The sequence below is a fragment of the Cyrtonyx montezumae genome, unplaced genomic scaffold (assembly GCF_038088225.1).
Source record: "Cyrtonyx montezumae isolate F1298 unplaced genomic scaffold, pur_monq_1.0 scaffold_31, whole genome shotgun sequence".
In the NCBI taxonomy this organism is placed as follows: Eukaryota; Metazoa; Chordata; class Aves; order Galliformes; family Odontophoridae; genus Cyrtonyx; species Cyrtonyx montezumae.
Window position 1 is genome coordinate 156,572 of NW_027072036.1, and position 14,901 is coordinate 171,472.

At 47.3% G+C, this 14,901-nt stretch overlaps 2 protein-coding genes across 2 annotated transcripts; both read left to right on the forward strand.

Moving 5' to 3' along the window:
• Positions 1-3,080: 3,080 nt before the first annotated feature.
• On the forward strand, positions 3,081-4,380 carry LOC136053827 (igE-binding protein-like; the record flags this gene model as incomplete). Its single annotated transcript, XM_065744783.1, has 2 exons — positions 3,081-3,929; positions 4,351-4,380. Coding segments are annotated over 2 exons (879 nt in total), but the record flags the coding sequence as incomplete, so codon positions are not given.
• A 3,668-nt stretch (positions 4,381-8,048) lies between these two features.
• On the forward strand, positions 8,049-9,002 carry LOC136053828 (syncytin-A-like). Its single transcript, XM_065744784.1, has one exon. The coding sequence runs from the start codon at positions 8,049-8,051 to the stop codon at positions 9,000-9,002; it is 954 nt and encodes a 317-aa protein (XP_065600856.1).
• The last annotated feature ends 5,899 nt before the right edge of the window (positions 9,003-14,901 follow it).

The following is a 14,901-nucleotide window of genomic DNA, read 5'->3' on the forward strand; positions in this document are numbered from 1 at the left end:
GAACGGAGTCTGTCATAAGGGTAATCACTGATATGTTGGAATCAGACCGCAGCAGGCTGCGTTTTAGAGCCGCACTTCGGCGCACGGCAGGCGGCTGATTCCCGTCTTTCCACAGCGGCTCAAGCAGCAGAAACCGCGATTGAAGCGTTCCACACGGAATCGGCTGTTAAGAGCGATTCGAGTTTGACGTTCGTGAGCCAGCTTCACTCACAATTCGCCTTTACTAACCTCAGAAGAGCATACAATTTTGGGGAAAGAATCAGTATTGTCCGTGTGTATGACAAGGAAAAATTGAGAGAAGTTGTGTTTCTGAGGAATCTGCGTAATGTTGGAATCAGACCTCAGCTGGCAGTGGAGATAAGCCTCTTTACAGTGCAAGGCAGCCGGCTGATTAGCATTCTGCCTTCGGAACTGTAGAAGACACATTTTTTTTCAAGCTTATTCCACGGTTATGAGCGATTACAGCCATACTTTTGCCCACCATTCGGACCTGATCATATGAAAAGATTTGAAAGGTGTTATAACCAGTACAAAAATTTCTAGAAAGTTCTATGATTAGGGTTAGGATCAGGGTTAGGGTTATAGTTTAGTGTTATAGATTACGGTTAGGGTGAAGGTTAGTGTTAGGGTTAGTATTATGTTTATTGTAAGGGCTGTGGTGAGGGTTAGGATTGGGTTTATGGTTACCTTGAGGGTTTAGGGTTAGGGTTGGGCTTCGGGGTATGGTTAGGGTTAGGTTTAGGGTTAGGATTAGGGTTCGCGCTTGTGCTTGCTTTTGGGGTAGGGGTAGGTTAAAGTTTAGGGATAGGATTATGGTTAGGGTTTGTGGTTGCTTTTGGGGTAGAGGTAGTGCCAGTGTTAGGATTAGGGCTAGGGTATAGGGTTATGGTATAGGGATAGGGTTCGGTTTAGGTTTAGGGTTTGTGCTTGTGGTTGCTTTTGGGAAAGGGTTAGGGTTAGGGTTAATGTTAGGGTTAGGTGTTACGGGTACGGGTTAGTCCTTATTTTGGGTTAGGGTTAGGGGTTACAGGTGTGGGTTTGGGTTGGGGTTGCTGTTGGGATTGGGGTTAGTGTTAGTGTTAAGGATAGGGTTAGGTTTAGTGTTAGGGTTAGGGTTAGAATTTGGGTTAGAGTTTGCTTTTGGGTCAGGATTAGGGTTAGGGTTAGGGTTAGACTTAGGGTCATAGATTAGGGTGAGGGTTAGGTTTAGGTTTAGTGTTAGGGTTAGGGTTTATGTTAGGTTTGGGGTTAGGTTTTAGGGTTGGGGTTGTGTTTGTTGTTGCATTTGGGGTTGGTGTTGGAGTTTGGGTTAGGGTTAGGGAATTTAATAATTTTCTTTTTTCAGTTCCTTAGAAGGTCACTGCTGTCTGTTGCTCATTGTCCAGTTGTTAGAACTAAGTGCTGTGGCTCCAATTTGCACAAATTCCAATGTTCTTAGACAAAACATTTATACACCTATTTTGACACTTCTACAAACTACATAGTTTTCAGAAAGCAAAAGACTGAAAAACACTGACACATCTGTCTCGAGTCGGTTTGATTAACAAATGCAGCACTCATTTTTATCACAATCCCCCCTTTTCTTTTTTCTCATTTTGTTCGTCAAACCATATCACTGTATTTTGAGGTAAAATATGTTCTTCTTCTTTCTATTGATCCAGCAGTTTTACGATGCTGCAATTATCTTATTCAGTATTGATGGTGTACTCATTTTCCTGTAGGCGGCGAACACAAGAAGGATCCACCCCCGGATGGTTGCCAATAGTAACCAGATAAGGGAGTAGTGCCAATTGTAACCAAATAAGGTAATAATGCCTGTAGCAGCTAGATAAGGAGGTAGTTACGCAAGCGCCTGAGGGGCGTAGACGAAACTATGGTAAACTATAAAAGTTGTTGTTACGAGCAAATAAACGCCATTTTACCACCCACCACATTGGTGTGCACCGAGGTAAATGGACAGACCGATGAGTCCCTAACGATTGCGAACACCTGAATGAAGCCGACGGCGGGTCCGGAAGGCTTCATCTGGTGACCCCGACGTGATAGTTAGGGAATAGTGGTCGGGCCACAGGCGGCGTGGCGTTCCTGCTCTCTTCCGTCTCCCTTGGGGAAGGAGATGATGACCCTAGGCTAGAGGGGGCTGCGGCTTACGAGAGTGGAAGCTGGGTAGCGTCGGAGGGGGCTCTAAGCACGCTAGAGCCCGTGAACCTGCCGAGGACCCAGGCGGCTATTTGGTGGCAATCCCCGGTAGCTGCGTCGTGGACCTGGAAGTCATTCGGCGGCGATCCCCGGTGACTGATTCGTGAGGACGCGACATGGAGGCCATCATAAAGGTGCTTTCGTCCGCGTGTAAGACCTATTGCGGGAAAACTTCTCCTTGTGGGAAAACGTCTCCTTCTAAGAAGGAAATAGGGGCAATGTTGTCCCTTTTACAAAAGGAGGGACTGCTTACATCTCCCTCAGATTTGTATACCCCGGGGTCCTGGGATCTCATCACCGCAACGCTTTCTCAGCGGGCGATGGTGCTTGGGAAGTCAGGAGAGTTGAAAACCTGGGGGTTGGTCTTGGGGGCGCTGAAAACAGCGCGGGATGAACGGATTACATCTGAGCAGGCGAAGTTTTGGCAGGGTTTGGGGGGAGGAAAGGTGTCTCCCACAGATTCCACAATGAGACCACTTGTGGAGCCTCCAGATGGAGAGAAGAAGGACAAGATGCCCACGTGGCAAGACGCTAAGATGGCGCGCGGAGAGGCGACCGCGCCCAAGACCGCTGAGCGGATTGCGCCACAGGCTGCTGAAACATCCTGCAATTGTTGCAAAACAGATAACGGCTGCTCTTGCTCAATTTCTGCTCCTCCTTCTGCCCCCGCCGCCCCTCCTCCTTATGTGGGGAGCGGCTTGTATCCTTCTTTGGAGGGGTTGGGAGGGGCGGAGAAGGAGGGTGTGGCTATGTTATCGCTATGTATATGGCGGGATGGTGTGCCCCGATGGGATGGACAGAGGGCGGAGTCAGGGTGCTCTGGCTCAGACCCTGGGCCGGCTTTAACTGATTGGGTTGGACAGAGGGCGGAGTCGGGGTGCTCTGGCTCAGCCCCTGGGCCGGCTTTAACTGATTGGGCAAGGATTAGGGAGGAACTTACAACAGAGAGCTCATCCGTAGTGGCAATGCCTGTGGTGATTAAAACAGAGGGACCAGCTTGGACCCCTCTGGAGCCAAAACTGATTACGCGATTGGCCGACACGGTCAGGACCAAGGGTTTACGATCTCCAGTCACTATGGCAGAGGTGGAAGCTCTTATGTCTTCCCCGCTGCTGCCGCATGATGTTATGAATCTTATGAGGGTTCTACTAGCTCCCGCCCAATATGCTTTGTGGATGGATGCGTGGAGTATCCAGCTGCAGACGGTAGTGGCGGCAGCTACCCGGGACCCTCGACATCCTGCTAACGGTCAGGGGCGGGGGGAGCGGACTACTTTGGACCGCTTACAGGGTCTGGCGGATGGAATGACTGGGAACCCAGAGGGCCAGGCCGCACTTTTGAGACCGGGAGAGCTGGTTGCCATCACAGCGTCCGCTCTCCAAGCACTCAGAGAAGTTGCCCGGTTAGCGGAGCCTGCTGACCCTTGGGCAGACATTACACAGGGGCCGTCGGAGTCCTTTGTGGACTTCGCTAATCGCCTCATAAAGGCGGTCGAAGGATCGGATCTCCCATCTTCGGCGCGGGCTCCTGTGATTATTGACTGTTTTAGGCAAAAGTCGCACCCGGATATTCAACAGCTCATACGGGCAGCACCATCCACATTAACGACACCTGGGGAGATAATTAAATATATCCTAGATAGGCAGAGAGTTGCTCCATTAACAGACCAGGGGGTAGCAACAGCTGTGTCGTCGGCTGTGTCGTCGGCCATTCAACCCTTGGTCATGGCGGTAGTTAATAAAGAAAGGGATAAGCAGAGCGGACAGGGTGCTCGTGCTCGGGGACAATGCTTTTCTTGTGGATCCTCGGGACATTACCAAGCTCAATGCCCCAAGAGGAGATTGGAAGGCGATCGTGAGCGATGCCAACTGTGTAGAGGGCTGGGACACACAGCCAGGGCTTGCCGGAGGTTTCGATCTTCCTTGCAGGAGGCAGGCATAAATCAGGGTCTACGGCTAGTGAGAGGATCTTCTACAGAGTCACGACCTCTCTCGACCCGTCCCACTGTGTCATTGGCAATGACCATGGAACACGAGGATCGCCCCTTGGTTAGGGTTATGATGACTAACACAGGTAGTCATCCAGTGAAGCAGCGCACGGTTTACATCACTGCGTTGCTGGATTCTGGGGCTGATATTACCATCATCTCAGAAGAAGATTGGCCCACTGATTGGCCATTGATGGAAACTGCGAGTACACAAGTTCATGGCATAGGAGGGGGAATCCCCATGCAGAAATCCCGAGAGTTGATTGAGGTTGGGGTCATAAATCGAGATGGCTCGTTGGAACGGCCTTTGCTTTTCTTCCCGGCAGTAGCTTCAGTTAAAGGAAGCATCTTAGGGAGAGATTGCCTGCAAGGCCTAGGGCTTCGCTTGACAAATTTATAAAAAGGGCCACTGTTCTCACTGTAGCGCTACACCTGGCTATTCCACTGAAATGGAAGCCAGACCACACTCCTGTGTGGATTGATCAGTGGCCCCTCCCCGAGGTTAAACTTGTAGTGCTGATAAATTTGGTTGAGAAAGAATTACAATTAGGACATATAGAACCTTCGCTTAGCTGCTGGAATACACCTGTTTTTGTGATCCGAAAAGCATCTGGATCCTACCGTCTGTTGCATGACTTGCGCGCTGTTAACGCTAAGCTTATTCCTTTTGGGGCAGTCCAGCAGGGGGCACCAGTTCTTTCGACGCTTCCGCGGGGCTGGCCTCCGATGGTCTTGGACCTCAAAGATTGCTTCTTTTCTATTCCCCTCGCGGAGCGAGACCGTGAGGCCTTTGCATTCACCCTTCCCTCTATCAACAATCAGGCTCCTGCGCGTAGGTTCCAATGGAAGGTTTTGCCTCAAGGGATGGCATGTTCTCCCACTATTTGTCAGCTGGTTGTGGGGCAAGTACTGGAACCCTTCCGGCGTAAGCACCCATCCTTGTGCATGCTGCACTACATGGATGACCTTTTGATAGCTGCTTCTGATAACGAAAAGTTGGAATTGGTTGGAGAGGAGATCATAAGTGTGTTAGAAGGGGCGGGGTTTACCATCTCGCCGGACAAGATCCAAAGGGAGCCTGGTGTAGAGTACCTTGGCTATCGGCTGGGAAATACTTACATAGCTCCAGCGGGCGTATTAGCAGAACCAAAGATCTCCACCTTGTGGGATGTTCAGAAACTAGTGGGGTCCCTCCAGTGGATTCGACCAGCCTTAGGGATCCCACCACGGTTGATGAGCCCTTTTTACGAGCAGTTGAAAGGGTCTGATCCGAACGAGAAGAGAGAGTGGAATCTGGACATGAAGTTAGCATGGAGTGAGATTATACAGCTTGCCACTACGGCTGCTTTGGAGCATTGGGACCCCGATCTTCCACTTGAGGGAGCGATCTCTCGATGTGAAAAAGGGGCGGTAGGAGTCCTAGGGCAGGAGCTGTCAGCACACCCTAGGCCATGTCTGTGGGTGTTCTCCACACAACCCACTAGGGCGTTTACTGCTTGGCTGGAGGTACTTGCTCTTTTGATCGTCAAGCTCCGTGCCTCAGCTATCAGGATTTTTGGAAAGGATGTTGACATCCTCATGTTGCCTGCATGTCTCCGACAAGACCTTTCATTCCTTCCGTTTCCAGAGGAGGTCCTTTTAGCCCTTAGGGGATTTGCAGGAAAAATAAGAAATGATGACTCGCCACCTATTTTTGACATCGCGCGACCAATGCTTGTTTCCTTGAAAATAAGGGTTACCGATCGCCCTGTGGTAGGGCCTACAGTTTTTACCGATGCTTCCTCAAGCACCCATAAAGGGGTGGTGGTTTGGAAGGAGGGCCATGTGTGGCAAGTTAAAGAGATCGTTGACCCGGGAGCAAGTGTACAGCAGTTAGAGACTCGCGCTGTGGCTATGGCGCTTCTGTTATGGCCGACGACACCCACTAATGTAGTAACTGATTCCGCGTTTGTTGCAAAAATGCTATTCAAGATGGGTAAGGAGGGGGTGCCGTCAACGACGGCCGCCTTCATCTTAGAAGATGCGCTGAGCCAGAGGACAGCCATGGTCGCAGTCCTTCATGTCCGCAGTCACTCCGATGTACCAGGGTTTTTTACAGAAGGAAATACTATGGCGGATACTCAGGCCGCCCTTCAGGCGTACCCATTGAGGGAAGCCAAAGACCTCCATACAGCTTTCCACATTGGGCCCCGTGCCCTATCTAGGGCATGTGCTATATCTAAGCAGCGGGCAAGGGAAGTGGTTCAGGCGTGTCCTTACTGCAATTCGGCCCCTGCAATGGAGGCTGGCGTTAACCCTAGGGGCCTGGGACCTTTACAGATATGGCAGACAGATTTTACACTGGAGACAAGAATGGCGCCACGTTCCTGGTTAGCCGTCACTGTAGACACTGCTTCGTCGGTGGTGGTGGCGACCCAACATTGTCGTGTCACATCGGCGGCAGCCCAGCAGCACTGGGCTACAGCCATTGCCGCGTTAGGAAAACCTAAGACAGTAAAAACAGACAATGGATCTTGCTTCACCTCAAAATCCACCCGAGAATGGTTGGAACGGTGGGGGATAGCGCATACAACGGGAATCCCTGGGAATTCCCAGGGTCAGGCCATAATAGAGCGGGCTAATCGTCTCCTAAAGGATAAGATCCGTATACTCGCAGAAGGAGATGACTTTATGCGAAGAATTCCTACAACAAAGCAGGGGGAGGTATTGGCAAAAGCATTGTATGCGCTGAATCATTTTGAGCGAGGTGAGAATACTAAGACCCCAATGCAGAAACATTGGAAGCCAACCATCCTCACCGAAGGGCCACCTGTCAAGGTACGCACAGAGACGGGTGAGTGGGAAAAGGGATGGAACATCCTGGTTTGGGGTCGGGGCTATGCCGCGGTCAAGAATGGGGAGACAGATAGAATTATCTGGATTCCCTCCAGAAAGGTTAAACCGGATGTAAGTCGCGGCAATGATTCCACAAAGAAAAATGAGGCGAGCCTTCCCTTTGCAGGCATTTCTGCTTGGACAACTAGGGATGAGAAAGGCGGACAAGAAACACCAGAAGAAGAAGTCCTCGAGAGAGATTGAGAAAGACCCGGAAAAGAGACCCTTGCTGCCAACGAGAAATACTAACATTACCGTTGTTGTCTGTTTCTTGGTTCTACTTGGGGCTAAAGGGGTAAACGCAGATATACACTTAATGGAGCAGCCAGAGAACCTTTGGGTTACTTGGGCCAATCGTACAGGCCAGACAGATTTCTGTCTTTCCGCGCAGTCAGCCACCTCACCGTTTCGGACATGTTTAATCGGTATCCCACTAGAGACCCTTGAACAGGATTTCCGAGGGTACGTCAGCGATACCGACTGCAGAAATTTAGGGAAAGACCTACTTATTGCGTCAGCTGAGATTGAAGGTGGTAACAATTATGCGAGCACTCTCAGCTATCAAAAGGTGAAGTGTCTGCTATCCAGATTGAACGTCTCCCTCTGGGATGATCCGGTAGAGATGCAGCTATTAGGCTCTCAATCCCTTCCCAATGTCACCCTCAATGTCACTGCCACCGCTGCGGGATGCATAGGCTTTGGAAATCCTCAACCCACCTATGCCCGCAGTTGGACACGTGTGCAGATAATACGGGATTTCCAACGGTTCCCGTGGAGGAACCCTTTCTTTAATCAAGGCACTAACTCCTCAGAACCATTCACAATCGTTTCACCGAACAGGCACGTTCTTTTCTCGGGAGGGGGATATTGTGGGTACTATTCGCAATTTTGGATGCTGTACAATTGTTCCCGGAAGCAGGGTAAGTACAGCTACACCTTTGGCGCCAAAACTTTTCTTAGCAAGGACCCTGCTTGGAAAGCATGCGCAATGCAGGGAGGTACGTGGGTCAATAGTTCAGAATCCTTTAATGTCAGTGGGGTTACATTAACCTGCCCTAGCATTACAGTAAAATACCTGGGTAAAGAAAGCGGGTGCTGTGGAAGTCCCTACTATCATGCATTCACGTCAAGGGCATGGTTCCTGGGCAAGACGCAAAGTTTTGCTGAGCCGAAAGCATTACCACCCAACATTTTCCTCATTTGCGGGGACCGTGCTTGGCAAGGGATTCCAAGGAATCCGGTAGGAGGTCCATGCTACTTAGGGAAACTCACCATGTTAGCACCTAATCACACAGAGATCCTTAAAATACTCGTTAACGGCACGTCTCGATCAGCGACAAGGCGCAGGCGAAGTATATCACATTTGGACAGTACGTGTTCGGATGAAGTACAGCTTTGGAGCGCCACGGCAAGAATCTTCGCATCCATTCTTGCCCCAGGAGTAGCAGCCGCACAAGCCTTAAGGGAAATCGAGAGACTGGCTTGCTGGTCCATCAAGCAGGCTAATTTAACAACTTCACTTCTCAGCGATTTATTAACTGACGTCACAAGCATCAGACACGCAGTCCTGCAGAACCGAGCGGCTATTGACTTCCTGCTTTTAGCTCATGGTCATGGCTGTGAGGATGTCGGAGGAATGTGCTGTTTTAATCTCAGTGATCACAGTGAATCTATACACAAGAAGTTTCAGCTTATGAGGGAACACGTCAACAAAATCGGCGTGGAGAAGGATCCGATTGGAGACTGGCTACGTGGACTATTCGGAGGTATCGGGGAATGGGGTGTGCATTTGCTAAAGGGTTTGCTTTTAGGGCTTGTAGTTCTTTTGCTTCTGGTAATCTGTGTGCCTTGTCTGTTACAAATGATGTTAGGCCGCATGCGTAAGATGATTAATCGTACACTTGATTATCGCGACGAATATGAGAAGATGCTAAAGGCTTGAGGACAAATAGAAAGCGCATTAGAATAGGGATAGGATAGGATTAGGTTGCGAATCGGGATGTAACGGGGCAAGGCTTGACTGAGAGGACAACGGCATGTATAGGCGTAAAAGCGGGGCTCCGGTTGTACGCGGTTAGGGTCCTCTCAGGATGTAGTAGACATGTTTATGCATAAAGGGGGGGAAATGTAGGCGGCGAACACAAGAAGGATCCACCCCCGGATCGTTGCCAATAGTAACCAGATAAGGGAGTAGTGCCAATTGTAACCAAATAAGGTAATAATGCCTGTAGCAGCTAGATAAGGAGGTAGTTACGCAAGCGCCTGAGGGGCGTAGACGAAACTATGGTAAACTATAAAAGTTGTTGTTACGAGCAAATAAACGCCATTTTACCACCCACCACATTGGTGTGCACCGAGGTAAATGGACAGACCGATGAGTCCCTAACGATTGCGAACACCTGAATGAAGCCGACGGCGGGTCCGGAAGGCTTCATTTTCCAGAATGAATATTTTCAAGTTCTTTATTGGCCCCCCCTTTTCTCCTTTAAAAAAAAAATTTTTTTTTTTTAAAGCAGCATTCGTATTCTTCAGGGGAACCTCCTTTTTCCTTGCTTTATATGTCTCCCCGTTCTCTATCTATAATTCCTTTTTAAATTTTAGCCTCTTGATTGCTCACAAAACTATCTCCCAATTATCTTCAAAGGTATTCATAGGAAGAGTGAGTTCACCAATATTCATCATATACGATGCACAATACATATACAATAGACATATAAAGCATGCGATGAAATGAGTGAGTTATCTGTTAAAGGAAAAACAACAGTTTCACATTTTTCTTAGAGTGATTTTTAGATCATCCAAAGCCTTGGACACCTTCCACTGGGGTTCTGTGTCATGGATTGATCCTTTCACTCGGCTCGCATGGATCCATCCATGCTCAGCTGTCTGGATCGCTGTTTCTTTTGTTAATAAAACAAGAAAAGGTTCCTCCCATTGAGGAGTTAGAGACGACTCTTTCCATGTTTTAATTAAAACCTTATTTCCTGGACTGATTTGGTGTATTGCCATATCTAGTGGGGGCCGTTGTACCACCAGTCCTTTCTTTCTCTTGTATAGTAAAGCTTTTAGCCTCTCTCTCTCTCTCTCTCTCTCTCTCTCTCTCTCTCTCTTTTTTTTTTTTTTTCATGGACTATCAGCTTGTATTTCCTTTAGGCTCAATAAGGCCGCTAAATTATTTCTCCTTATTTGAGCCAACATGTACTGCTGCGATTTTCTCTGGTTCTTTTATTGCCCTTAGTTTGTTAACGACTCGTGATTTAACCCTTTCCCGTGTGAGTTTACTAATCCTCTTTCCTCCCATATTTTCCAGCGGTATGAACTACCCCATACGCATATATGGAATCTGTATAGATGGTTCCAATTTTCCTTTTAACGTCTGTAGTGCTCTAAGGACTGCATATAACTCACAGGCCTGCACTGAGCACAAAATCCTTAGTTCAGTGAAGGCCTTTTATCCCTCATTTCTCAGATGTTTTTTCCTTTTCTCTTTGTGTGACATGTCTGGCCCAACAGATAAGCCAGCAGCGGATGTCGTCTTCATTGCCATGCAGGAGCATTGTCTTTGTGGTGGTCAGCTTCTCCAAACCGTACCCCCATGGAAAAGGCTATTTGCACCTATTTCTGCTTATCTTTACAACCGTAAGCAGAGACAATGGCACCATAACACCCATCCAGATAACCGGCAGTGATCAGTCAGAGTCTTGTCACCAGAAAAGGCCTTACTAAGCAAACTTTGAGACAAAGGAAAACAGTTTCTGTCTTTTACACTTACTACTACAATTCTCGATCCACTGTCGACAATATCCTAGCAACCCTAAGATCTGCCTCACCTGCCTCTTACTTCTTGGGGCCTTTAAAGATAAAATCTCATTTACTCGTTCTGGATCTAATTTCTTATTCCCCTTGCTTAACCAATGTCCCAGATATCTCACTTCCTCTTCTGTAAATTGTAACTTGGCCTTTGAAACTTTCAACCCTTTTGAACCTAAGAAATTTAATAGTTTAATGCTCTCCTGTCTAACCTCCTCCTCATCTGTTCCAGCTAATAGTAAGTCACCTACGTATTGTACTAAGGTCACCTGTGGGTCTGATTAGTAAGTCTTTAATACCTGCTCAAGGGCTTGCCCAAACAAGTTAGGGGCTTCTGTGAATCCCTGTGGAAGCACTGTCCATCTAAGTTGTTGTTTTCTATGGGTGTTTGGATCTTCCCACTCAAAGGCAAAGTGATCTCTACATTCTACCTTCAGGGAGCAGGTCCAGAAAGCATCCTTTAAATCAATCACACTGTACCATTTAAATTCTGGTTTTAATTGACTAAGCAGGGTATAGGGGTTTGCCACTACTGGGAAACGGGTTATTGTTCTCTTGTTAATTTCTCTTAAATCATGGACCAATCTGTATGTGCCATCAGGTTTCTTTACAGGGAGTATAGGAGTATTATAGGAAGACATACAGGGTTCTAATAGCCCTTTAGCTATTAATCTCTCAATTTCAGGTTGTAGCCCTAATTTACCTTCCTGTGAAATGGGGTATTGTTTTATCCTAACCGGGATCTCTTGTTCCTTTATAGTCACTTCAGATGGTTCTATGTCTAATTTCCCTACTGATTCTGGAGTATACCAAACTTCTGGGTTAATTCTAGCCTCATCTTCTATCGTTAGAGTACATAGATTAACAATGAATTCTCTATCTTTTACTTCCAAATTTTTTCTTAACCCCACAATTAAATCTCTCCCTAGCAAATTATATTCTGCTTCAGGTACCAATAAAAAGACCCAATTCCATAGGTGCTAGGTAATTCTATTTCGACCTGCTTTATAACAGGTACCATAAGAGGTTCCCTTTTGCTCCGATTACTAGTAGCTTTTCCGAGGATACAGAACATCCTCGAGGTAAATATTGAACAGTTGATCTTTCTGCCCCAGGGTCTACCAAAAATTCCACCTCCTGACTCTGAGGACCCAATTTCAATTTCGTCACGGGCTCTTTTCTTTCCCGAGTCCCCAGCACATAAAACCCCTTACCCCCTCAGTCCTTCCTAAACATTCTCTCATCCTGAATTCTCTTTCTACAGTCTTTCTTCACGTGTCCCTTTTTCTGACAGTAGAAGCATTCTACTGTCCTTATATCTCTGGGTCTCATCTGGTTAGGTTAAAGCACATTCTCTGCCCGAGGAATATTCCCTCTTTTCCTTTTACCACGGCTATCAGGATTTTTTTGCTTGCTTCTTCTGAGTCTCCTCCTCTCTCCGTACATATACTTTCTGAGCCTCTCTTAGTAATTCATCTAATCCTCTCTCCTGCCAATCCCCCAATTTCTCTAGTTTCCTTTGAATATTCAGGACCTAGCTACAAACTGCCTTTTCAGGAGAGCTAATCCTGAATATAACTAACTTTCTGCGTAGTCTCTCTAACCACTCAGTAGGAGTTTCATTTCTTTTTTTAATCACTAGAAGCCTTATCAACATTCTGTCCCAGAAGGACAGATTCTCTATTCTCTTGAATAATAATAACTCGTAAATCTGCCATGTGAGTGATGTTCCTGGTTCTGATTATCCCAATTGGGCCGCTGTAAAGGCCACTTTATATCTGCTCCTGGACCAGCCTGGTGTTGCTGATCCCAAATTCGCATATCTGCCTTCCTGATCATATCCCTCTTCTGCTATAAATAGTATGCCCAAAATTGCCTTTATTTCATCTCAGGTATAAAGAGTGGGACCTAAAAATTGATCGATTCTGTTCAGGGGGAATGAATTGATCGATTCTGTTCTGGATTCTGTTCAGGGGGAGCATAAGGGGGGGGGGGGGGGGGGGAGGGAGGACAGATAGTGTATCATTCACATAAGTATTTAGAGCCCGGCAGATTTCATCCTCAAAGGACCCAAATACTGGTCAGAATTGCTGATCTGCCCCTATCTGCTTTCCTCCCCATATCCCTATACAATAATATACCATTTTACCTTACTATTTCCTCTTCTAGAGGGAGAATCACCCCAGTGTTTTAACATAAACCTAGGGGACTTTCTAGTGGTATGTCTGGTAGCTACACCTGCAAGCCACCCATGGGTTCAGATGGCTTTCTCTGCCTCTGTCCCATCTTCCAGAGCACTCACACACACACACACACACACACACACACTCGCGCCCCTCGGTCGTGACCAACACCCTCGCGGACAATGGGAACTGCACTACTAGTGGGTCCGCACTCACTTCGCCCCTACAGGACGTCTCAGTCAGGTGTGCTCCGGGATACCCACCCCAACTGAACGGCTTCACGCAAATACTTACTCAATCCTGAGTTTGCATTTGTTGTTGGGTTAAGGTCAGGGTTTGGGTTAGGACGTTTTGTGTTAGTGTTAGGGTTTGAGTAAGGGTTAGGGTTTGTTGTTAGGAGTTTGGGTTGGGGTTGAGGTTGGGGTTGGGGTTGGGTTTGTTGTTGAGGTTGCAGTTAGTATTAGTGTTTGTGTTAGGGTTAGGGTGAGTGTTAGGTTTGGGGTTAAGGGAAGGGTAGGAGTTGGGTTATTTTTGGTTTAGGGTTAGGGTTAGGATTAGGATTAGGGTTAGGTTTATGTTTAGTTTAGGAGTTAGGGGAAGGGGTAGGAGTCGGGTTATTTTTGGGTTAGGGTTGGAGTTTAGGGTTAGGGTTTGTGTTAGGGTTAGGATTAGGGCTTGTGGTTTGGTTTCGGGTAGGGGTAGGGGTAGGGTTCGGATTAGGGTTAGGGTTAAGGTTAGTGTTCGGGTTAGGGTTAGGATATTGGGTTACGGTTTAGGATAATGTTGAAGGGTATGGTTTGCGTTGGGTTAGTGTTAAGGGTTATGGGTTTGGTTTTGGGTTGGGGTTGGGGATGGGTTTGGGGTTGGGTTTTGTGTTAGTGTTAAGGGTAGGGTCAGGATTAGATTTAAGGGTTATTCTTAGGGTTAGGTTTAGGGTTCAGGTTTAGGATTTATGGTTTTAGTTTAGGGTTAGGGTGACGATTAGGGTTAGGGTTAAGGTTAGGTTAAGGGCTTGTGGTTGGGTTTCGGGTATGGGTAAGTGTAGTGGTAGGAGAAGGATTAGGTTTGGTTTAGTGTTAGGGTTAGGGTTAAGTTTTGGGTTAGAGTTTATGGTAACGGTTTAGGGTTAAAGTTAGGGTTAGGCTTATGGTTAGGGTAGGGTTAGGGTTAGGTTTCGGATTTGGATTAGTGTTACAGTTACGGTATGATTAAGGTTAGGTTTAGGTCTAGTTTTAGGGTTAGGGTTAAGTTTCGGGTTAGGGTTTTTTATGTGAACGTTTTAGGGTTAGATTTAGGGTTGGAGTTAGGGTTAAGGGTAGGAGTTAGAGTTTAGGTTTGGGGTTGCGTTTGGTTGTTAGGTTAGGATTAGGGTTAGGGTAAGGTTTAGAGTTAGGGTTAGAATGTAGGGTTAGGGTTAGATTTAGGGTTAGGGTTAGTGTTGTTAGGGTTAGGGTTAGGTTTAGGTTTAGCGTTAGTGTTAGGGTCAGGGTTAGGGTTTGATAGTGTTAGTGTTAGTGTTAGTGTTAGGGTTAGGGTTAGGGTTAGGGTTAGGTTTTGTGTTCGGGTTAGGGTTAGGGTTTGTGTTCGGGTTAGGGTTTGGTATAGGGTTAGGGTAGGAATAGGAGTATTCCTACCCCTATAGGGTTGGAGTTAGTGTTAAGGGTTAGAGTTTAGGTTTGGGGTTGCGTTTGGTGTTGGGCTAGGATTAGGGTTAGGGTAAGGTTTAGGGTTAGGGTTAGGATGTAGGGTTAGGGTTCGGTTTAGGGTTAGTAGTTTGGTGTTAGTGTTGTGTTTGGGGTTGGGATTAGGTTTACGGTTAGGGTTAGGGTTATGGTTAGGGCTGGGTTA

What these genes read in the sequence shown, in the direction of transcription:
- LOC136053828 (XM_065744784.1), top strand. Translation starts at nt 8,049, where the DNA reads ATGCAGGGAGGTACGTGGGTCAATAGTTCAGAATCCTTTAATGTCAGT.